We start from the raw sequence: 21404 nt of genomic DNA on the forward strand, positions 1-21404 counted from the left end.
TCGAAAAGGTGAGCACCAGATGCGCGCAAGCCGGTAGCGCGGCATCCTGCGTGTCCTCCGTATTGGGGTGCCTTGCTCTGCGGGCCCGCGTGTCACGGGTAAAGAGTAAAAGTGAGGAGACAAAAAGAAGCGCAAAGAGTGAAAGGAGGCGCATGGAGCTGTGGCATAGCGGATGAGTGAGCAAGCGGTGGGGAAAGAAACAAGATCGAGGAGGCAGCACAACAGCCTGCGTGGTCACTTTTGGTGACTGCGGGCTTGGGGAGGAGGGAGGAGGGAGGGGGGCGCAGCTGCACCGAACCTCCCTAGACATGGACGTCAAAAGGGCGCCTCCAATACGGCAGCCTACAGCTTCTCTCTAGGTGTGTTGTGGGATTCGCGTAGTGTCCTCTTTTTCTCTGGCCTCCAGCCAGCAGTGAGGGGGAGATTGTCAGCACGAGAGAGAAGAGCCATAGTGGGGGAGGGGAAGTCGAAAACCAAAAGACAAATAAACGACTGCGCGAAGAAAGAAAGCATATCTATGAGTGTGCGAAAGGACGAGGCATGATTGATTTACGCGTAGCCGTACAGGATGTGGCCGCGCTTGCGAAGCGCATTCACGACATCGGCCGCCGTGACTGTCTTCTTGCGCGCGTACTCGGTGTAGGCTGTGCTGCAGCGCACAATGTCCTCCACGTAGGCCTTCAGCACGCGGCGCACCTCCTCGTAGAGGTCGCCCGAGATGCGCTTCACGCCACCGCGGCGCGCCATGCGGCGGATGCAGCCGCGCGTGATGCCGCGAATGTTGTCGCGCAGCACCTTCTTCTGGCGCTTCTGGCTGCCCTTGGCGTCAGCGGAGCGCTTACCCTTGGCCATGGTTAATATGCTGTGCGGGGCAAGAGGGGGGGAGGGAGGGAAAATGCGAGGCAAAGAGTGGCGCGACTTCCTCCGGAAGTATACGAGCAGGAAGCAGATGAAGGTATGTAAAGAAAGCAGAGATGCATGAAAAGGAGAGTTTGTGGAGTGTGCACAAAGCGAACAAGGACTGGTGTTGGCGCCCCTTTGATAGCGATAGGATTCACTTGGTGGATCGATGTCAAGAAATCTCACAGAGACGTTAGTGCGTACAGAGTCATACTGAATTTGTACACGTACTCCACGCATGCGTGACGCGTAGAAATCTCTTGCTGAGGAACGACTTGCGACACTCAATGACGTCTATCCTTGCGCAACCATCCTACAAGTCGTCTGACAATCTTTCACGGTGCAGACAAGTGATTGAGCAGCCATATATTAAGTTTACCCTCGTGGATTCGCACCGTAACCTTTCTAGGGTATTCGCATGTGATGTGGCTACCGTCAAGAGCCTTACTGTATACCAATACACCTCTTCTTGAGAGTAGCGAGGTTTCAAGTTGGATGGATGATTGAAAAGCAGATTCAGGCGGACCAATTGCAAGAGGACAGCAAGGAAAGGTAATCGCCGCCGTGCCGCTGCGACGTAACCCCTACCCCCAGTTGGGGGGGGGGGGTATAAGTCAGGAGAGGTACAAAAGCTTTGGCTTCGGCCAGCCAAGAAAACGTTGGTTTCGGAGCCGCAAGCCTATCACTCACCGATGAGATAAGCAAGGTCGATGGCGGCTTCTGAGTCGACGCTTAGGAGATCACTGAACCTTGGAGGCGCTTTGCGGCGGGTGCGAAACGAGAATATCTTCCAGCAGATTCCGTCCGAAGTGGGGTGATACCTTCAGGTAACGTCTGCGGCGGAGAAAATGACGAGGGTGCCGAAGCGCATTTGCACAGAATAGTGCGACTGCTAGCCGTAGTACTTGAAGGGCCATCCATTATGAGGCTTTGCTCAACCTGCCGTCACGGCAACCTGGCAGCAGATCGCTGACCCGTGAACCAAGGCAATGAGATGACACCTCAGAAGGAGTACTGTGGCAATGTTACACGTCGCTAACATCGAGAACTATGCACGGCAACGGTGCGCCGGTCACTACACACTATGCCACTACCACTTCCAAGTACAGGATAGTTGGATGCCTCGCAGATGGTCGAGAAGAACTGAAGGATTTAAAAAAAAAAAGCATAAGGGAGAAGGAGCGCAATTAAGTACTTGACACCCAGACAATGGTGTTGTTGTGCTGCCGGAAGGACATTTTTGTGGGCGAAAGCAAGAAAACTCTGTCACTGAGGGTCAAGCACTTAAGTCCTTCAAGTCGTCGCGGTACACAGGAAGGATGGATGTAGCGCGTCTAACCTTCCATTTCGCACCTTTTGACGGACTCGGAAGACGGAAAGGCTACCTCCTGTATACCCCCACCATTCTTCCAACCTGTCTCCTTTCACAGCAGCTCAGGCGTAACTTCACGGACCAGTCGTCTTTGGATGGGCGGATATCTGTCAACAGTAGCAGACAGACAACAGAATGCATGATCAGTTCCTTTTTGCTACTCTTGCTCGTGATTGGGTGTCGCATAGTGTGCGGCGATAGGCCTTTAAGTCAGAGGGCACTGTCTCCCCAGTTCAACACAAAAAAACACGTAATGATCGACCCTGTTGCATACAGGTGAGTGATGAACCAGAGATGCATGTACACGACCATAAACATACAAACAGGACACAACAACCCAGTGATCAAGAAATCGAGACGGAAATTAAGAAGTACAGTCGCTGCCCAGTCAGTATCCTGTACACACGATATCAGCTACCGCACAGTGATTCACTAAAACTATGACTTCGCAGCCATTGACTGATAATTTCATCGATATTAATCTCTTTTCGGCTGTTTGTTGATTCTGCTCCCTCCCCTCATGTTCGCCTAGGACACCCCAGAACTATCGTAGTGGATCTTGATTTCCCATTGGACCTCTTCAGGGGTTTCGCTGATTGCCGTGTCAATATTGGCGGTCGTCTTCAAGAATCCCTGCGTCACTACCCCGGCTACCTTGTAGTCGAAGTTTCCACCCCACCCTCGATGAGACAAATCTTGCTTAATGTATTCGAGAAACGTCTTCCCAACATAGTCGACGGAGCGGTGTGTCACTGGGCAACTTCCGGTATCAGCCCAGACCTCTTTGAGACGTGTCTCGTAAGCCTGTGCGGCAGAAGAGTCCCCTGCATTGCGCCGCACCTGAGCATCTACAAACAGGACCCACTCCTCCAACAACTTCTGCGCGACAGGGTGCCCTTTGGTGGTTGCTAGTACGTAAAACTCATCCGCCCCTTTACTTCCCGTGGCAACACCAGGAGTCTTGAGTTTGCTATTATTGCAGCCCATGATAGCACCAACATACCACAAATGTTTGCTTATTTGCGCGTGTGGCCACTTCTTAACTTTGTGCAGACGCTGCTGGCGCTTTCGCTATTGTAAATATTCTCCGTCCAGCAGCTTCTCAAAGGAAAAAGAGAACAATTTAGTGCAGAGAAGTGCGAGACACTGTGGAGTAGATAGGCAGGGCAGCAAGACACAGAGTGGTACTGCTTGGACACATAACAACCTGTGCTCATAGCAGCTGCACTGCTAGAAGAACGAGAAAGAGGAGCAAAGCGTCAGTGATAGACCTAGCATACCGAAAGCGCGTGATGTTCACATAAAACCTTTCCATGGCAGAGCTACCGTAATCAACCTCCTAAAACATAAATCAAGCGCAATCAGCCTTCATTCTGGTGATGACTTGAAAATATCGCTCTGAGACTGTACAGCGTCCTCCAGGCAAACAGGTATCTGAGTGGGTAGCAGCCTTTAGAAACAGCGTACTCAACTACTTCGCCGCCTCACTCCACCAGGAACAAGTCAACCGGCATACGCCCCCAGTCACACCCCACTCACCGCTGTAGGAACACCGCTGCATCCTCGTCGTCCAGGACGAGCTGGCTCTCTCGCCGAGTCAGGCCATGCGTCTCACGAGCCACCCTCCCGTGTCTCCCCGTCTCTCTCTCTCCCTCTCCGATGCCTGCTGCGCGACCGGCGCCAGACGGACTCGGATGGACGGCATGCCTCGACCCAAAGCGGACAGTGCCCAGGCCTCTGCACGAGGGCGCAGGGCGGTGGCATCTATCGTGCGATTCGGAGGGGGCTCCCCAGCCGCATGCTGGATGTGCTCACGAAAGAAGCTGGCCAGCCTCAGGCCAGGGCTCTCCGAGACCTTGCACCCTGCCTCTATCCAGCACCCCTCTCTCTCTCTGAGCCGCTTCCAGAAGCGCGGCCTTCCATAACACGGCGCCGGGGCACGCCACATGGGAGTCTGGAGGACTCGATGCTGCAATCCGCGGTGTCCTCGGTGTGCATCCCCCGCATCTCTGCCGCACCGGCCCACCCGACCGGGTGGGAGACGCCGCATACTTCGCACACCTGCGCTGGGGGGCTGGTCGGCGTGCATCGCTTCGCGCCATCTGCGGCCACCCCTCCTGCCTGGCGGACCGCTGTCTCCCTTCTGTCGGTGCAATACACCATGTCAGCCGTGGCGATCAGTGCCAGCGTACAATGAACTCGCAGCTTGTCCTTCGGAGGGGGCATAGGGGGGCAGTCATACACACCGACAGAAGAAGCCCATGCAGCGCGAGCGGGATGCGCATACGCACACCGCGGCGTGCACGATCGCAGCGTGAAACGCCGCACCGCGAGCCTCGCGTGACATACCGGGCACAGCGCCGGGGGTGGCCCGCCCCCATCGCAAAGAAAAAAAAGCGAGCGGGAGCAGAGGCTCTGGCGGGGGAGGCGGTACCACAGCGCCGGCGGAGCAGTAGGTAGCACACCACCTACACTCCATCCTGCCACGGCCAGTCACGCGCCGCTGCAGGAATTCAAAGTACGCACAGGTGCCCGTGCAGGGCTCGGCGAGGGCCCCTTTCTGCTGTCTCCTAAGCCCAGCATCCGTCTTCCTCCGGCGTGCGGCGGTGGCCACCATGTAGCTCTTATCACAGCGTGCCGCATCACCTAGCGCGGCGGAGGGGGATGTCGGACCAGTGTCGGGGAGCAGTGACCACGACCGTGGAGCATGCAGCTGGCATCAGGTCCTCTCTGAAATGGCCGACTTCGCGGGCTCGTCCCCCTTGCCGTCTTCTTCCAAGACACAATGACCACAGACAGACGGAAATGAGAGGCGCGTGCGACGGGCTAGTAACGCTCGCACCTTTTTTGAATCGTCAACGCGATTCGTAGTGAGCCGCACGGAAGGCAATCGTGACTACGCATCTCTTCTGCACAACTCCAGCGGAGACCTGTTCGCCAACACCAAGAATCCTCACTCGTACCGGTGGGTAGACTGCAGACTCTTGGCCCCACCATCAGGAGCGGAACTTTGTACGCTGGCGCCACGTTGAGGTAGCCGATATAACCAGTAGATGAGGAAAGAAAGGACTGAAAAAGGGAAGATCAGGCTCTTGTTTCTTTAGCTGGTCTACATGTATTGGAATCTGTCTTTATGCGCAGCTAGGTGAAGGCTGCGTTAGAGTGAAAGAGTACACACGCTTCTACTAGCGTGTTTTCCTTCGAAGCATTACTTCTTTCCGCCGTCTTTGTCCCGCACAGACAAACACACACATTGGTGACCGTTGTTGGGGTTCTCCGGTAAGCGGGGTGAGGGAGCAGTGCCATGTTTCAGTTTTCGCTCTACTTCTTGTTTTGCTTCGCCTCCCTGTGAAAGTGGCAGTGAGTTTTCGTCCTCCTTCATGGCCCTCTCGCACGCCACGAATAAAGAGGTGACACATGGGTGTGAGCAGAAAAATGGCGATGGAAAGTGAGTCAGATCAGTGCTACATTGGCTGCTCTGGCAGCCATGAAGAATACTCTCCGTTCTTCTGACGTCTGTCCCTACAATCACAGCATCATACCCTAGCCAACAGTCCAACGGTCCCGAGACCCTAGGCACCGCCTGACCACCAGCAGTTTTTCTGGCTGCTTCGCCGCTGTATGAGTAGTGAAGAAACAGGGAGAAAGACGCTAGAGAGTCGGTAGGAGCACAGCAATGTGAGACGTGGAAAGAGGTACGCGTGGCGAAGGACCAAGCGGACTGGAGAAAGTGCGACAAACAAGGACAACGGTAGCTGCGTAGACGATCTTGGCTTCACTCAGAGGTGGGCAACAGAGGGTCGGAGGATCGCGTACGGCTTGTGCGAGGTCCAGTGTCCGTAAATCATGCGCTTCTCGATTGTGTTGAGCTCCGTGTCAAAGAGAAGCAAATTGGCCTTCTTTCCCACAGCAATTGCGCCTACGTCGTGAAGCTGTGCGATGCGGGCTGGCACTGTTGCGGTGTGCAGGCAAGCCTTGACAACATCCATGCCAAAGAGCGTGATCAGATTATAGAACAGGTCGGCTAGCATGCTCGTCCCACCGGCCAGGGTGTTTGAGGCGCGACCAAACGAGTCACACAAATAGCATCCACCACCTGCCTGCACAACGCCGTCACGCCCGTTGTACACTACATGCTTGCCAGGAATGTGGGCCGAGATGCAGTCGGTGATGATTGCAACATCGTTCACGCTGCGTGACATCAAGACTGACTGCAGCGTGACGCTATCCACATGAATGAGATCACCAATGATCTCCAGCGTCGGCGGCCGAGCCCCTTCGTAGAGCGGCGCGTTTGGAAACCGCGGACACATTGCCGCGTTCACCAGTGAGCTGTCGCGATGGTGGAAGGTGGAAACATTGCATAGGTGCGTAACATGCATCTTCTCCTCCTCGGATGGTGCTAGCTTGAGGGCACCCATGATCTCAGACTTGGAGGCAGCTCGGTCGTGGCCGAGCGCGACGCGCACCTTCTTCTCAAGTAAATAGCGCATCTTTTCGTAGTTGCACCGTGCTTCGATGTGTGGTGATATGGTCATAACACGCAAGGACGGCATAGAGTCTACGAGCCGCTTGAAGTCGTCGAGGCTCATTTCGCTCTTGCACTCCGGCAAACCACCGCGGTCAAGAATGACAGGACCTTCGGCATGAATGCCACCTAGGATGCAGTTGCCCTCCGTATAGTACCCCACGCGCTTCTCAACGGAAGCAATGCAGTCCGTCACTGTCTCTTTGTGGCTGTCGGAGAAGATGATGGACGCCAAAGTTGTTAGCGTACCGCACCGAGCCAGCTCCTGTAGAGAGTACTCTGGGTTGGACCAGTGCCCGATCACGTCGCTCGTCCCACCCAGTCCGTGGTTGTGAATATCCACGAACCCAGGAAGCACAAACGCGGCCTCCTGCCAAGTGACCGCACCGAGATCTGGATGCGTCTTCTCCAGTTCCTCGATTTCCTTGCTGGCGACCGCCTCACTGCCACATACGGACACAATTACATCCTTCACGACAATGACGAAGCCGCCGTAGAGCACCTTTGAGGGTGTCACGATGTTACCCTTGATAACTGTAACCTTGCTCATCGCCTTTCGTCTTCTTCAAGGTATGGTTTTGTTTTGCTTGTGTGGGTGGAAGGAAGGAGAGGCTATGACCAAATACAAAACATGCCCACCTCAGAGCAATACCTGGACGTGTGTATGGTTGTACGTGTATGAGGGCGGCAGAGGAAGTGCAGCGAACAGAATGTGTGGAGAGCGTTTATGGACCCGTACCATTGAGATGCTTGCCACCAGTGACGCCGTCGTGGAGGCGACAGGAGACACAAGAACCAAACGAGAAGAACGGAGGGAGAGACAGGAAAGTGCCAAAGCTTGTGTCTTGAGACGACTTTGTATTTCTGACCTGTGCGATGGGAAAGCAGAGGCGCATGTCAAGGAGTTCAGCCCACAGAGCGAGAAAGAGAGCTACATACACCGCCAATCAGAAAAGAGGGTTCAGGATAGGAGTAATCCGGTGTAACAACGCGCCGGGCACAGTTGGAGGAAGAGGTACGCTTGTGATGAGAGGCCACAAAGAGTTCCATCAGCGCATCCTTGAAAGGGATTACCTATCTGGTAAACACACTGAAGGATCTCGGCGGCGACGAAATGCTCGTCAACAAGCGGACAGCCAGAGGAAGAAGCACTGCAGACTGTGCAATCGCGTATGCGTCGCAGTAAGCCGGAAGTTTTCTGCTGGGCATCACGCCTCTGTTCTTCTGTTAGGCTAACCTGGTACTGTTGTTGCTGGTTTCTGGTTGGTCATTTTGTCACTGCTTTTTTTGTGCTCCCCATCGCTTGCAGAAGTGAGCCTGGGGGAGGGAACGGGTGTCTTTTTCATCGCTTAGCGTGTTGAAGAAGAGTGATGAGGACACCCCTGCACTTACATGCGCGCGAACACACAAACGCACAGACACAAGAGAGAGCACAACAACAAGCGAAAAAAGGGGGGGATCAAAAGGAGAACAAGAAATGGATCCACACCTCCTTTAGCTATAAGAATGAAGCACAAGGGAACGCAATAACGTCCTCACAAGAAACACAAAAATACAGAACACAACTGGCCTCAAGAGCGTCTGTTGTGTTCGTAAAAAAGCTGTTGACGTCGCTCCTCAGAGCACCGTTCTTCTCGGTATTTTGCAGACATGGACTTACGGTGCGCACAAAGGGGAAAAGACGAGACGAGCCAGAGTGTCCGCCTCATCCATCTACTCTGCGGCAACCTCCCTAGCTTCTTTTTCGTGTGGTACTCACATTCAGGTTTGCTCCAGTCTGTATGGCTCACAAAACACATGACGTATTCGAGCCAGGTGTTGGGAACACGCCCTACAGTATCCTCAGTTTTTTTCAGTAGAAGGAATTCTTTTTGGTAGCTACTGGAGCAAATAAAGAACAACATCTGCTTCGAGCGGTTCCTGCGAGAGGACCAGAGCGTGTCGCTGGTGTGTTACATGGGTCGAGTCTCGTTTTCATACCAGAGTTGACCTCTCATGTGAGAGCATTGGCAAAGGAGCCTTTTCCGAGCCTAACACACAGTTGAGCGACAGCCTGTGTGATTTGTGCCATCCACAGACACGTACAGGCGCCAAAGCACTTCCTATGGAGCAGTCGCGTTGCGAGAGGGACTCAGATGAGCTTACTACACCCTCACAAGTGTAGCACACAGTGATTATGCCTGTTATTCTCTTCTTTTCGCTGGAGCAGCGCTCCAAGACCTCGTGGAACGTCCTCGGACTTTGCAGCTCTATGTGAAGAACGACAACTGCCTTCACACTTTTGAGCCACCTGTTAGTCTTGATTGTTGAAACCGGCGCGACCGTTTCACGCGCACACGCAATAGAAAAATGAAGTGAAGGAAAACAACAAAGGAAACAAGATACAACGTATCAAACCGAGCACGCATAGTAGTGCAGTCTTTTTTTTTTTCAGCTCGAGTGTTGTAGCCAAGAAGAGGCGGGGGCAGACTAGGAAAAGAACGGGCGTGACGAGAGAGAAGCAACAAGAAGAGCGGGGAAGAAGAAAACGAGCAAGTCCCTGTCTTCACATGGGAAACGGAGGGAAACCACACAGAGAGTAATGATGTGATACTTTCTCGGTAGGAAGGACAAAAGACAGGGGTCTGCGCCTCGTACAGCTTAGCGGTACTCGGGGATGCTGCTGCCACCAAGCATGCTCACAGTGAAGGACTGCGGTGACGCGTTGGGAATGCTGATCATCTGCTGCGCCTGCAGCAGAAAAGGCATGCCTATCACCTGCTGTGGCTGCAAAAACGAGTTCATGTCCGCATTCAGGTTGGTGAAGGGCACCTGCTGACCCATGGAAGCGTCGCGCGCCATCATAGGGATGGCCGACAGTCCTTGCGGGGGCATGTACGGCGGAAGAATCGCCTCCGGCTGCGCGGGGAGCTGAGTGACGCTTGGGGCACCCTCTTTCTTCTTCAGCATACGCCGTGCTGCCTCGCGGTGGCGTCGCGACAGCTTCGACTCAATCTTCACGCCGTACGGCGAGTTCTTCAGCAGACTCTGCAGAGGTATAATCGCATTGCGCAATTGCGTAAGCTGTCCGTCGTCGGAGGCAGTTGAAATGGCGGTCTGAATGACGTAATTCGCAAAGCTATCGGTCAGCAGCTTCGGCAAGACGTGCGGAGCCGTCAGCTCATCGACCAAGAGTTGTCGTACGTCCGGCGACGACGTCTTCAAGCATTTCTCTATGACGTTGCTGCTAAACTTGTTGCACGAGAGCTCCGCCACGTGATGAAGCATCTGTCTAATAATCTGATTGGTGTAGTTCGGCGCCGTCGGCAAGGTGTCGTCATCACCGTCCTCCTGTGAACCGTTGATGTCTTGCTGTTTGTCGAGAATGAACTGAACGACGTAGTTACCAAAAGGATCCTGCACGAGCTTCAGTGAGTTGTTGAGCACTGTGTTGATGATTGTAGTGTGATACGGCTTGGGGGCGTGTTGCAGGCACTTCTGAATGATGCAGCACCCCTGACGGTTTTTGCAAATGTCAATGCAGTTATCAGCTATCTGCTGAAAAATGCGCTCGTAGATCACTACCGCGCCGGAGACACTCGCGTCAGAGTCCCCCAGCTGGCAAAACCGCGAAGACGTGATCAGCTTTGAAAGGGAGTGGTTGCCGTTAATGTCCTTTGCGACGTCGACAATCGATGGCTCCAAGAGCCTGGTGTACACATCGAACTCTTCACACGTACACAACGCATCGATAATGCGCTGCGAGACACGCGCGCCATTTGTGTTGCACGCCACCGTGACAATGTCACCGGAGAGCTCGCTAATCAGCAGCAGCACCTCCGATAGGTGATGATTGTTCGTCGTAGGGTCGTAGAAAACGTCGCCCATTGTGGCAGACGTGGTACCTGAGCGCAGCAGCGGCATGAGATGCTGCATCAGCTCACTTCCGTTCGCGTCGTTGGACAGGTCGAGCGCATGTCGAATGCACTCCTGCACGAACACGTTTCTGAACGGGATCTTCTGCCGCGCAGCGTCGTCCTCTTTGCCGAATTCCTGTACGTAGCGACACGCTTCAACCACCTTGAGTGCATCTCGCAGGCCCACGGCATCCCGCACACAGCTGGCGATCACCTCGTTTACTCGATCCAGATCCACATTACCTGACTTATTCTCGTCAATGGTACGCTTCGCTGCCTCTGTAGCCTTGGTTTGGATCTCGCTCTCCAGGCACTTAATACTTGTGTCCACCTCAGAGAGGTCCTTCAGAATCTCTTGACGGCGTGCGTACAGAGCTGTCAACTTCTCCTCTGACGACATATTTTGCAGAGCCGTACTCGTGAATTCGTTTTACTTCCGTTTGTGCGTAGGCGAGAGAGGAGAGCCGCCTGAAAGTGAGGGGAGGAATAAAAAAAAAAGGAAAAAAGAGGGGAATGGGGCGTTTGTGAGAGGGGGTATTTTTTGAGGTGCGCCAGTGCAGCCGCTTCAACTGAGACAGCGTGCAATGTGAGACGCCGAGATTCTCTCTGGTGGGCCGAGACGCACAATGAAAAAAAGGGTCACAACAATCACAGCGTAAGGACAAATCAAGAAGAAAATCATAAATAGAAATGAGAACACACCGGTATGAGGGAGAGGCGACTAACGGAGAAAAAAAGCTTCGAATCGAAGCGGCAGTTAACGACGTAAGCAAATAGGAAAAGACTGTACGGGGCACACGGTGTGCGTTTGTTCGCGTATTTGGGCGCCTATGTGTGCGCAGCGGTGCACCTACAGGGCTTCCCAAGCCTTCCAAACACTCAATAGTGTCTTCTGCACAAGCGATAGGGGATATGCTCTCCCGAACAGCAACCTTATCAGGAACGAATGAGGGCTCAGTTGTGTACGCCGATGAACAGAAAGCTGAGAAGGGGGAAGGGGCTGAAGAGAGAGAAGAGAAGAAAAGAGAGATGGCAACACGGGGAGCGGGAGATGGCTACAGGAGTAACGGGAGAGATCGGAGTGAAAACGTCATGTTGGCTATGATGGGCAGAAATGGGGGAGAAGGGTAGCGAAGGTATGCCATACGCTACGGTGCTCTTGGTTTGACATCACTAAGACAGCAAAAAGGGAAGCTGCAGCGTCAGCCTAACCTCTACGCGTCAAAGGAGAGCCAGGACTTGATGTGATGGTATATCGCAGTCCCATTCAGTAAAAAAAAAGAACCAAACACTGCATCAGCAAGAACCTTGGAAGTCTATCGCACTCGTTTGGTGGTGATAACACTGCTGGCCATTATTAACAGTAGAAAAACACTCGTCGCATACGGGTGGGAATCAAGGAGCATCAGATAGCCGGTGCCTGTCGCCTACAAATACCCCGAGGTGCATCCTTCTCGTAAGCGCTAAAAGAGTTCAGTTCCTGCGCCTGCCCTTCATTCCTCGCGTTCATTTGTATGCGAGGGGGTCGTTTGTAGGAACCCCTCCTCCACCCCCAAAAAATATATATATAAAGATAGAAAAAAGCGTCTTTTCGCTTTGGAATCCGTAGAACGCTCGGTCATCATGCCTGCGACAGTATCGAGATGTATGGGAACGTGTGTGCGTGTGTGTGTGTGTGTCTTTTGTGCTTTTGAGTCGCTCTACCCCATCGTCTCGCTCGAGGGTCGAACGCGCCTCCGTCCCCGCCTCCGCTCCCGGCCCCGCTTTCGAGGGCGCAATTCCGTCACGCATATCTAAACACTCAGAGAGAGAGAGGCGCATAGAAACAGACAAAGAGGACAGCAGGCCAGTGTCGCTATCTTCTGTTCACCTTTCATACAACTACGAAATGGCCGCACACTGTGCAAGTAGCGGAACAGGGGGAAAGGTGCCAAGCTGAGATGAAAATGGATTACGCCCGGCGTTGCCTTGTAAGGTGCACAAGAGGTTCAAAGACATCGCACACGGCCCGTCGAAATGGAAACATAAAGAGAGAGGTGGTGATGTGCCCGACATATGCGCGCAGTCACTCGAGTGAGCACCTTGGCCGCTTCTGGGCATCACATGCACGCTGTAGAAGTACTGCTCACCATCTTCTTTGCCTCAGAGATACTCTTCTAGCACACCGCAGCCGTGGAGGCGGCAATCACGGACCCCAACGCACAGTATTGCGCGCTTTCCCACACGGTGATAGGCATGTTCAGCATTTCCCCGAGGACTCAAAGAGTCAGTAGTAACTTCTTGGCAGTGTCATCAACTGCAATGACGTCAACAATGCAGACGCCCTCTCAGCGAAGGCGTTCTACGATGGCGTACGATCTCTATTCTACTGCCTTCATCAACCCGTGAGACCCACTTGGTGCCTCGTTTCCAAGAATAAGGTCGCCTGATCGCCGATTTGAGGTTCTGGTTGGCATCAGCGGTGCACCGGCCATTGAACCAGTCCAGGGCGCGCACCGTGTTCTCACTTAGCTGAACCTGACGGGCATCTTTTCGCTAAGAGCGGTCAGCACTTTGTTCCGGATCTGTCGCATCAGCTCTGCCTCAGTAGCCTCGCTCAGCAATGTCGCATTGGCAATGAGTCGTGCAGAGGGGTACTCGAGCAGTTCAGAAAACCACGCCACGACGTCTCCGTACACGGACTCCCCAGTCTCTATGCCACTAAGGTGTGACGTGATAGAACTGTCAGCCTGCTCACAAATCCCCTTCACACGGCGGTAGCCGAGAACGCTGGGATCCATGTCCATCCTGTCGCACGTCGACTTTCTCATGATACGTGCAAACCGGCATGGTTTGTTGCCCCACACCAACGCCGTCCAGGTAAGCATCGCTGGCACCGCCCGTCACAGCCACCCTCACACTCAAACCAGGATGTCGCGCCCACTCTTCGCTCGCCAACCCTACTAGCATGACGATGGTCTCCGTAGCGTCGCTCATGCGGAACCAGAAGGGCCCCACGTGCGGGTGTAACTCGTAAAAGAAGTTGCGTGGAGAGAATCCGCCCTAGCCCTCGTACCACATCTTCTTGTCTCCGCCCTCTGTGCGGGCGAGTATGAGCTTGGGAAACGATTTGGCGTCAGTGAAAAAGGCTGGAAATCACTCGCTGCACTCCACAATGACATACACAACCTGCGACACCTTCTCCTCGCTGTAGATCACGTGCAGCGCCTTGAATCAGAACCACTCGAAGAAGTTGGTGTCTCCGCAGAAGGCGTATTCAGGAGTGCTGTTGGGCGCTGGTTCATGGACTGCAGTACCCTCCCCCCTTCACAGAGATGTGGCTCTTGCAGAAAACATACATAGTGTTCGGGTTATCGGTGAGAGAGGGCCGAAGGGCGAGAGGCGCGCAGGTTTCGTCGACTATGCATGGTAGGCTCCCTGTTCTATCGAAAGCGAACCCAACCGCACGCCCCCGCGCCGCCGCACCAGCTGCCTTCAACGCTGCACTGATAACGTCCTCTACTGTCACAATGCAGTCACGCGGATGCTGGGGGGTACTGCATTGGATTGGAATTGCAGTGCTTCGTCTTGACCCAGCTTGAGTAGTTGAAGGCGGCGTGCTGCAGCACCGTCCCATCCCGCACGTGCATCAGCACTGCAGGCGCGAAATCGGTGCCTTAATCCCGACCAAGGACGAGAAACTTCGCCATCTGCACAGGTGCAGTAGCTATCTATCTATATATACGCTGCGAGACAACTGATGTCGACACATATTTGGGAGTGAGTACGCATGTCAAGCACTCCTGTCAGTTCTTCAAGAGCAATGGGCTCTTTTGGAAAGCGCGTTAAATCTGTAAGCACAGATTGCTGCAAAAATGCACAGTGCATGAGAGCATCGCAGAAGGCAGGCTGGTGGTACAAATAAGGCCAATAGAGTAAGAGAGAGAGGCCATCGGCAACAGCACAGGGAGCGGAAGAACACGTAAAACACACGTGAGGTATTCACTATCGGGGCAGGTTTACTGCAACATCAGAGAAAGTGTCGCCTCAAGATCGCGACGGCGCCTTCAAATGAAAACAGGGAATGACACATATCCACATGCAGTACACGGATCGGTCCACACAACGTCAGTGCGCCAAGGTGGAGAAAAACCTACCGAAGGCGAAGCCAGAGTTTTGGTGAGTGAGCGGCAGAGGTCCGGCTGTAATTGTTCAGGAGAAGCGAAAGCGCGTACCTCAAAAGCTTCGTTAGGGCTCCAAACTCTCGCACTAGCAACATAGAGGAAAAGGGTTACACGTACAGTGTGCCCGCGCGAGGCACCCAAGACACCGCAGGACAAGAGTAGAGTAGGTGGGGTAAGAAAAAAAGGCGTATATATAGTCTAACAGGAGAAATGATGTAGTGAAATGGGGTACGAGAAAGCAGCAAAGTCAGTCATGCTATGCACTTGAACGCTGCCAAGAACGGCTGCGATAGACCTCAGCCACGGCTACTCTGTGCCCAGTCGGCAACGCTTCGAAAGCGGCGCGTCGTCAGCGTCCTCCGGTTGACGTGAATGAAATCCCCAAGACGTACGCGCCCCTCCCCGAAAAAGACGTGAGCCAGCGTGCACCAGCACATCCCAAAGGCCACTATTCTTCTCGTCATTCGTGTAGGAGTTTGGCGAGGGCAGCTGCGGCGGCCTCTGGCCCACTGGTGGAGGCGACAGTAATACGTCAGAGCTCAGCGTATTGGTACCGGAGTGGGAGCCTTGCAAGCTTCTTCTGCTTGCAGCACCACATGCAGGGACGGTCGCTGCACCGCGCACCGAATTACGCGCGCGCTGCGCCTTCTGCACGCGCTTTACGAGGCTCTCCTTGTTACCGGTAGTCAAAAGTCCACGATCACGCAGGAACGCCTTCAGCTCTGCCACTGTCATCTGTGATGGAGTGACCGGCTGAGCATGTGGAGGCCGTGCTTTCACGGCCGTCGCGGCGCGCGGGCGTGGCGGGGGCGACTCGTCGCTGCTACTATCTTCTAAGTCGGAGTCTTCTTCTTCCATGTACGTGGAGCTAGAGGCAGCGGAGCTGTAGGACTCTGTCGACGCTCTCTCGGCTTGCGCCGCATCCAAGAACTCTTTGAGGAACGCACGACATGACTTGAGAGCGTCGCGAATTTTTTCGGCTTGTGCCGCGTCGCGGGGCGTGGTGAAACGTCCATTGCCGTCAGTGAGCAGAAATCCGTCGTACGAGACGAGCAACGCTGTGTCAGCCATCGCGAGCGGCGCTACTTTCGCGATTGTGTCGATTGGGCGCGGAAGCGGGGACACCGAGTGGGTGGATTTCTGTGAAGGCGTTGGTGGCGAGAGCGGCACGAGAAGCCGCGTCATGCGCGACTGTCGCGTCGGTGGAGTCCCAGAGAGCTCTTTCAAAAGTACTTCGCTTTCATCCGCTACGTATACAAGTCGCCTCTTTACTGGGTCCATGGCTTCACGACAGTAGCACCGCTGGTCGCCCCTGTGAAGAAATCTATCTAGAGCTTGGGGGGCTTGCGCTTACGTGTGTGTCTGTTTGCTCGCGCGTTGTTGAACTTCCGGTAGAAGTGAGGTTGTCTATTTGCCTCGAATGTGCATCAAGTGGGTGGGGTAAGGGACAGAGTAGGACGCTTCCGTGCTTGACGCGCGTAAGGCTTCAGCGGATGCATGAAGTCCCTTCACGCACAGTGCTTGCCTTCACGCCTGAATACAGTTGGGGTGAAGGCGCAGGAGGGATGCACCGAAAGCAACGAAGAGTGAAGACAGGGAGAGGCAGTCATTCATGGAGAGGAAAAGTAGAGACGCAGGCACAGGTGCCCCAGTGGTCGGCAGAGTGAGGAGCGGGCAAGCATGAACCCAGAGGAAAGCGATGCATGTGCCTCTGACGTGCAGTGCACAAAGGCCACTCTGACTGCACGGATGTAGGCGCATAAGCACCTTCACTGAAGGGGTCACAAAGGAATGGACACCCCCAGTGCAGCGACTGAGTATCGTTTTTCGTTTCAGAGGAGTGTAGCCGCTGCTTGGATGCTCCCAACTTTCCATATATGCTGAAGGTCACATAATCGTGCCTGCGCACCCCTCCCCCGCATCACGTCTGCTGCTCCTCTATCCTGGCTTCTTCAGAGGCTCTGGCCTTTCCAGTTTTCACTTCGTTAGCAAAAAAAAAAGGTGGCCGAAGCTCACGTTAACAGCGCACACACGAGACAGCCACGGGTGTGTAGATCCGACGAAAACAACGAGAGGAGGACAGAGGAAAATATAGACAGAAACCAACGAAGGAGAGGGGAGCCGCTGGCCGCGCGTAGTGAATTTTCGACTCTAATGTGTCTAATCCATCAGCCGCGCAAAGCACGTTGGCACCGCAGAACGCCCTGAGACGCACCAGCCACGCCGGGAGCAAGGGACTGTGCCTTCATGTAGTCCTCCAGCGCCAGCTTCCACTTCTCCATGCCTTCGTGGGCAATGCCGCGGCGTAGGTATGCCTTCACGTTTGCTGAGTCAATAGCAATCGCGGCATTGCAATCATCCACCATAAGAGAGTACATGTGTGTCTGCTGATGGCAAGCAGCACGGTTAGCGTAGTACACGGCCTTCTCCTTGACAGGCTCCTTCTGTAGTTCAATCGCCCGGGTGTAGAACTCCACAGCCTGGTCATACTTGCCGTCCTTGAAGAGGGAATTGCCAAGAACCTTGGCCTCGTCAGGGGTCTTGCACATCTTCGACTTTGCCTTTTCGTTGCGCTCGCGAAGCTTGCCATTTATGCTTTGCAGTTTGTCCATAACCTCCTCGTTGCCGGGGTTCAGCTGGAGAGCCTTCTGGAAGGCCTTCTGCGCCTCATCACAATTGCCCATGCTCTCCATGGCGACACCCTTGCGAAAGTAGCCCTTAAGCCAATCGGGGCGTACCCGAATGCACTGCTCTGCATCCGCAATTGCCATCTCAAAGTTGTTCAGGTTCTGCCAGCTGCCTGCACGATTTGAATACAGAGCGCCAGAAGCTTCGCTGTCGGGATTATGCTCGATAGCCTTAGTATACCACTCAATCGCCTCCCGGTACTTCTTCGCCTTGAAGGCGTCATTGCCCTTGGTTTTATAGTCCTCCATATTGCAGAAGTCTGCGACAGTCGTTTAAGGGGGGGTGAAAAAAGGGAGAAGGAGGGGTACGCACAAAATACGAAGCTTAGAAGACACTGGGTTCTACCCCACGTCCAAACAGTGTGTGAAAAACGTTAGAGAGACGACACCGGTGAGATGAACATCCACCGAGGACGCAGAACACAGCGGGTAAGGAGGCACCAAAAAATACGGTTGTGCGCCGTTATGAACGATCGAAAAGCGGTGATAAGATAACCATCAGAGTGTGTTGAGAAGCCCAGTGATGCACGCGTGACGCAGAAATCAAGCGTAGCGACGCCGAGAAAGCATATATCGTGAATGAAAAGCGTTCATACAAGAGGAAGAGCGGAGCAACATGAGGAAAGCGCATAATCAGCCGAATATCTAGCACCCGTGCACTCCGGAGGACTCCATAACTTCCCAGCCCGCGCGCAACTCTACAGCCCTTCGACTAGGAGAATAGGTGTCACTTCGTTCCGCTTTAGAAGAAAAACAGGTGCCCTACGTCCAGCAGAGACCATTACATCTCTTCCTTTTGGTTTCGAACAGGATAGTAGCTTTTTTCGCCGCCTCACTCCACCAGGAACAAGTCAACCGGCATACGCCCCCAGTCACACCCCACTCACCGCTGTAGGAACACCGCTGCATCCTCGTCGTCCAGGACGAGCTGGCTCTCTCGCCGAGTCAGGCCATGCGTCTCACGAGCCACCCTCCCGTGTCTCCCCGTCTCTCTCTCTCCCTCTCCGATGCCTGCTGCGCGACCGGCGCCAGACGGACTCGGATGGACGGCATGCCTCGACCCAAAGCGGACAGTGCCCAGGCCTCTGCACGAGGGCGCAGGGCGGTGGCATCTATCGTGCGATTCGGAGGGGGCTCCCCAGCCGCATGCTGGATGTGCTCACGAAAGAAGCTGGCCAGCCTCAGGCCAGGGCTCTCCGAGACCTTGCACCCTGCCTCTATCCAGCACCCCTCTCTCTCTCTGAGCCGCTTCCAGAAGCGCGGCCTTCCATAACACGGCGCCGGGGCACGCCACATGGGAGTCTGGAGGACTCGATGCTGCAATCCGCGGTGTCCTCGGTGTGCATCCCCCGCATCTCTGCCGCACCGGCCCACCCGACCGGGTGGGAGACGCCGCATACTTCGCACACCTGCGCTGGGGGGCTGGTCGGCGTGCATCGCTTCGCGCCATCTGCGGCCACCCCTCCTGCCTGGCGGACCGCTGTCTCCCTTCTGTCGGTGCAATACACCATGTCAGCCGTGGCGATCAGTGCCAGCGTACAATGAACTCGCAGCTTGTCCTTCGGAGGGGGCATAGGGGGGCAGTCATACACACCGACAGAAGAAGCCCATGCAGCGCGAGCGGGATGCGCATACGCACACCGCGGCGTGCACGATCGCAGCGTGAAACGCCGCACCGCGAGCCTCGCGTGACATACCGGGCACAGCGCCGGGGGTGGCCCGCCCCCATCGCAAAGAAAAAAAAGCGAGCGGGAGCAGAGGCTCTGGCGGGGGAGGCGGTACCACAGCGCCGGCGGAGCAGTAGGTCATCTTGCACTCTTGTAGAGCCTGTGTTGAGCGACATGAGGAGAGAGAGCGAGTCCGTGAAAGCAGCCACAGTCGTTCTTCTGTGTACCAGTTGTTGAAGTCGTCTTCTGCAGCGGGTCAAGCGCCAGTTGCACTGCTTCGCGCTCAGCGCCATGGCTGCAAGTGAGAGAACCGCAGCCGCTTGTCGCTATGTCTATAGGTATAGTATTTTTTTATCGCATTGCGGTCTCTCCAGGTTGGACTACCGCCTTTACCGCACCAGCAGTGAACAGCGAGTAAAAGAACTGCGCAAAGCGGAAGACTCGTTTTTGCGGAAAATAGGTGAAGAAGACGGCGAAGGAAGCCCACCGCACGTGAGTGTAGCGGGCTACGTAGTCATGGAGACATCCGGACAGGGGGCAGCATGAGGCAGACAGTCGTACAAGCAACACCCACCTCCCAAGACAGTCGGCAAGACAAAGAGGAAAAAAAAGTGATGGTAAACCAAAAAGAACACAAGTAAGACTTCCCACGCAAGTGCAACCCACATCCGCGCACGTCACCTACTCGCCTAAGGTGATCCACATCCCTCAGAGAGGTTGCCAGTCAAAAGTACGTTGGCGCAGCCCTTCTCGTCCCTCCGCCTGCTCCTCCATCACCACAATCGGCCTACTGAGACACAAAAACATAAAAAATGAATTTCAAGGGTAACGTCAGCAGCAGCACGCTAGTCAAAGACTAAGTACATTCAAAAGAGCTTTGGTAGCGGCGCGCTGTCGGTGGAGGCGACGACGAAGCAGTAGTGCTCATGCATCAAGTTCCACTCTTCCCAGTCATCAATCATTTCCAGCTTGTTGAGACGAATTTGAATTTGGCGGGGAACGCTAAGATAGAGGTTCTTCATTGTGACGGACTTGACCGTCTTGAAGCCAAGCTCTGTGCACCGCTGCGCATGTGCCTCAGGCGTGGGGAAGTCACAGATTCCTCTGAAATCGGCGCCGAAGTGCTGCAGATTTTCCACCATCACCTTGCCAAACCGATCGAAGGGCTGAATCGCATCATAGATGACAAGCATAGCCTTTGTGTTTTCCTCGATGACATCGCTCATGATGGTTCGCAATAGATTCGTGGTGACGGAACCCTCAATGTACACGAACACCATCTCCGCAATCATGATAGTAGGAGTGCCGCCCCGCAGGTGCTCCTTCAGCATCTCCGCAACACCCTTAGCGTCGTGCAAGTCGCAGGAAACCAGTTCGTACTGTGAACCCACCAGCGAGTGCAGCTCAGTGTGACGTTTGATGATGCCTTCCTTTTCGGCGACCAGCTCAGCAAAGTCGAGTTCCACAAATTTGTGCACAGGAATCTGCGGATCGCTATGTTTTAGGCGAAAGAAGAGTGTGTCCATTCCTGCGCCAAAGTTAATCACTTGAATCGGTTCTCCTGCAGTGGTCGCGAAGCCCCGCACGCAGTTTTCGAACGCCGTGGTACGGAGCCACGTTCCACGGTTCATCAATGGGCTATTCACGATTGTGTGATCCTTTTCGAAGAAGGATACAAATGGATCATTGAGGTAGCCTTTGCGGACGCAGTGCACCTTGCGAGAGCACGCGTCATGGGCGGTCTGAATCAACGCCATGTTGAGGTTAGCAGAGGCCCCCCCCAGTGGCTGTATTGGTGAATGTATGGGTGTGATGGTAGGAGGGGTAAAAAAAGCAGCCAGCATGCTAGCTTTGAGCGACAGCTGCACGTACAGTTGTACGGCGACACACTAGTGCCTCGAATGTTGCCAGGTACGTCGCTGCTGATTGGGTGGCTCGATTGAGAAAAAGGGATGTTTTGCACTCAAAACAACGAAAGCACAGACGTTGCACTGATCTGAACGCCCACATTGCGCAGGACAGCAGCCCCGGTACGCGTAGACGCAGTGAAGAAAAGGGCCGAAGAAAAGAATAATGAGCAGAAAAAAAACATCGAAAGCACACGAGGGATCCCAACGACGCCGTTCAGGGATGCGCAGCTCATACGACAAAAACGCGTCTGCGGCAGGCAGCCGCTCTCTTCCGCAGCCAG

At 54.5% G+C, this 21404-nt stretch overlaps 7 protein-coding genes and 1 pseudogene across 7 annotated transcripts, besides 3 other annotated features; all 8 read right to left on the minus strand.

The window, feature by feature from the left end:
* Window positions 1-549: 549 nt before the first annotated feature.
* LPMP_350010 (histone H4) lies at window positions 550-852 on the minus strand (the record flags this gene model as incomplete). Its single annotated transcript, XM_010704640.1, has 1 exon — window positions 550-852. One exon carries the CDS (start codon window positions 850-852, stop codon window positions 550-552), a length of 303 nt encoding a protein of 100 aa, XP_010702942.1.
* Window positions 853-2800: 1948 nt separating this feature from the next.
* Window positions 2801-3259, minus strand: LPMP_350020 (hypothetical protein; the record flags this gene model as incomplete). The annotated part of the gene is made up of 1 exon (XM_010704641.1): window positions 2801-3259. The coding sequence occupies one exon, from the start codon at window positions 3257-3259 to the stop codon at window positions 2801-2803; it is 459 nt and encodes a 152-aa protein (XP_010702943.1).
* A 505-nt stretch (window positions 3260-3764) lies between these two features.
* Window positions 3765-5268: a repeat region.
* A 783-nt stretch (window positions 5269-6051) lies between these two features.
* Window positions 6052-7350, minus strand: LPMP_350030 (N-acetylglucosamine-6-phosphate deacetylase-like protein; the record flags this gene model as incomplete). Its single annotated transcript, XM_010704642.1, has 1 exon — window positions 6052-7350. One exon carries the CDS (start codon window positions 7348-7350, stop codon window positions 6052-6054), a length of 1299 nt encoding a protein of 432 aa, XP_010702944.1.
* A 2090-nt stretch (window positions 7351-9440) lies between these two features.
* PUF1 lies at window positions 9441-11096 on the minus strand (the record flags this gene model as incomplete). Its single annotated transcript, XM_010704643.1, has 1 exon — window positions 9441-11096. The coding sequence occupies one exon, from the start codon at window positions 11094-11096 to the stop codon at window positions 9441-9443; it is 1656 nt and encodes a 551-aa protein (XP_010702945.1).
* Window positions 11097-13203: 2107 nt separating this feature from the next.
* Window positions 13204-14385, minus strand: LPMP_350050 (annotated as a pseudogene).
* A 780-nt stretch (window positions 14386-15165) lies between these two features.
* On the minus strand, window positions 15166-16140 carry LPMP_350060 (hypothetical protein; the record flags this gene model as incomplete). Its single annotated transcript, XM_010704644.1, has 1 exon — window positions 15166-16140. One exon carries the CDS (start codon window positions 16138-16140, stop codon window positions 15166-15168), a length of 975 nt encoding a protein of 324 aa, XP_010702946.1.
* An 887-nt stretch (window positions 16141-17027) lies between these two features.
* On the minus strand, window positions 17028-17795 carry LPMP_350070 (stress-inducible protein STI1-like protein; the record flags this gene model as incomplete). The annotated part of the gene is made up of 1 exon (XM_010704645.1): window positions 17028-17795. One exon carries the CDS (start codon window positions 17793-17795, stop codon window positions 17028-17030), a length of 768 nt encoding a protein of 255 aa, XP_010702947.1.
* Window positions 17796-18386: 591 nt separating this feature from the next.
* Window positions 18387-19246: a repeat region.
* Window positions 19247-19343: 97 nt separating this feature from the next.
* Window positions 19344-19652: a repeat region.
* A 427-nt stretch (window positions 19653-20079) lies between these two features.
* LPMP_350080 (leucine carboxyl methyltransferase, putative) lies at window positions 20080-20970 on the minus strand (the record flags this gene model as incomplete). The annotated part of the gene is made up of 1 exon (XM_010704646.1): window positions 20080-20970. One exon carries the CDS (start codon window positions 20968-20970, stop codon window positions 20080-20082), a length of 891 nt encoding a protein of 296 aa, XP_010702948.1.
* Between the last annotated feature and the right edge of the window lie 434 nt (window positions 20971-21404).

This window comes from Leishmania panamensis, assembly GCF_000755165.1.
Source record: "Leishmania panamensis strain MHOM/PA/94/PSC-1 chromosome 35 sequence".
In the NCBI taxonomy this organism is placed as follows: domain Eukaryota; phylum Euglenozoa; class Kinetoplastea; order Trypanosomatida; family Trypanosomatidae; genus Leishmania; species Leishmania panamensis.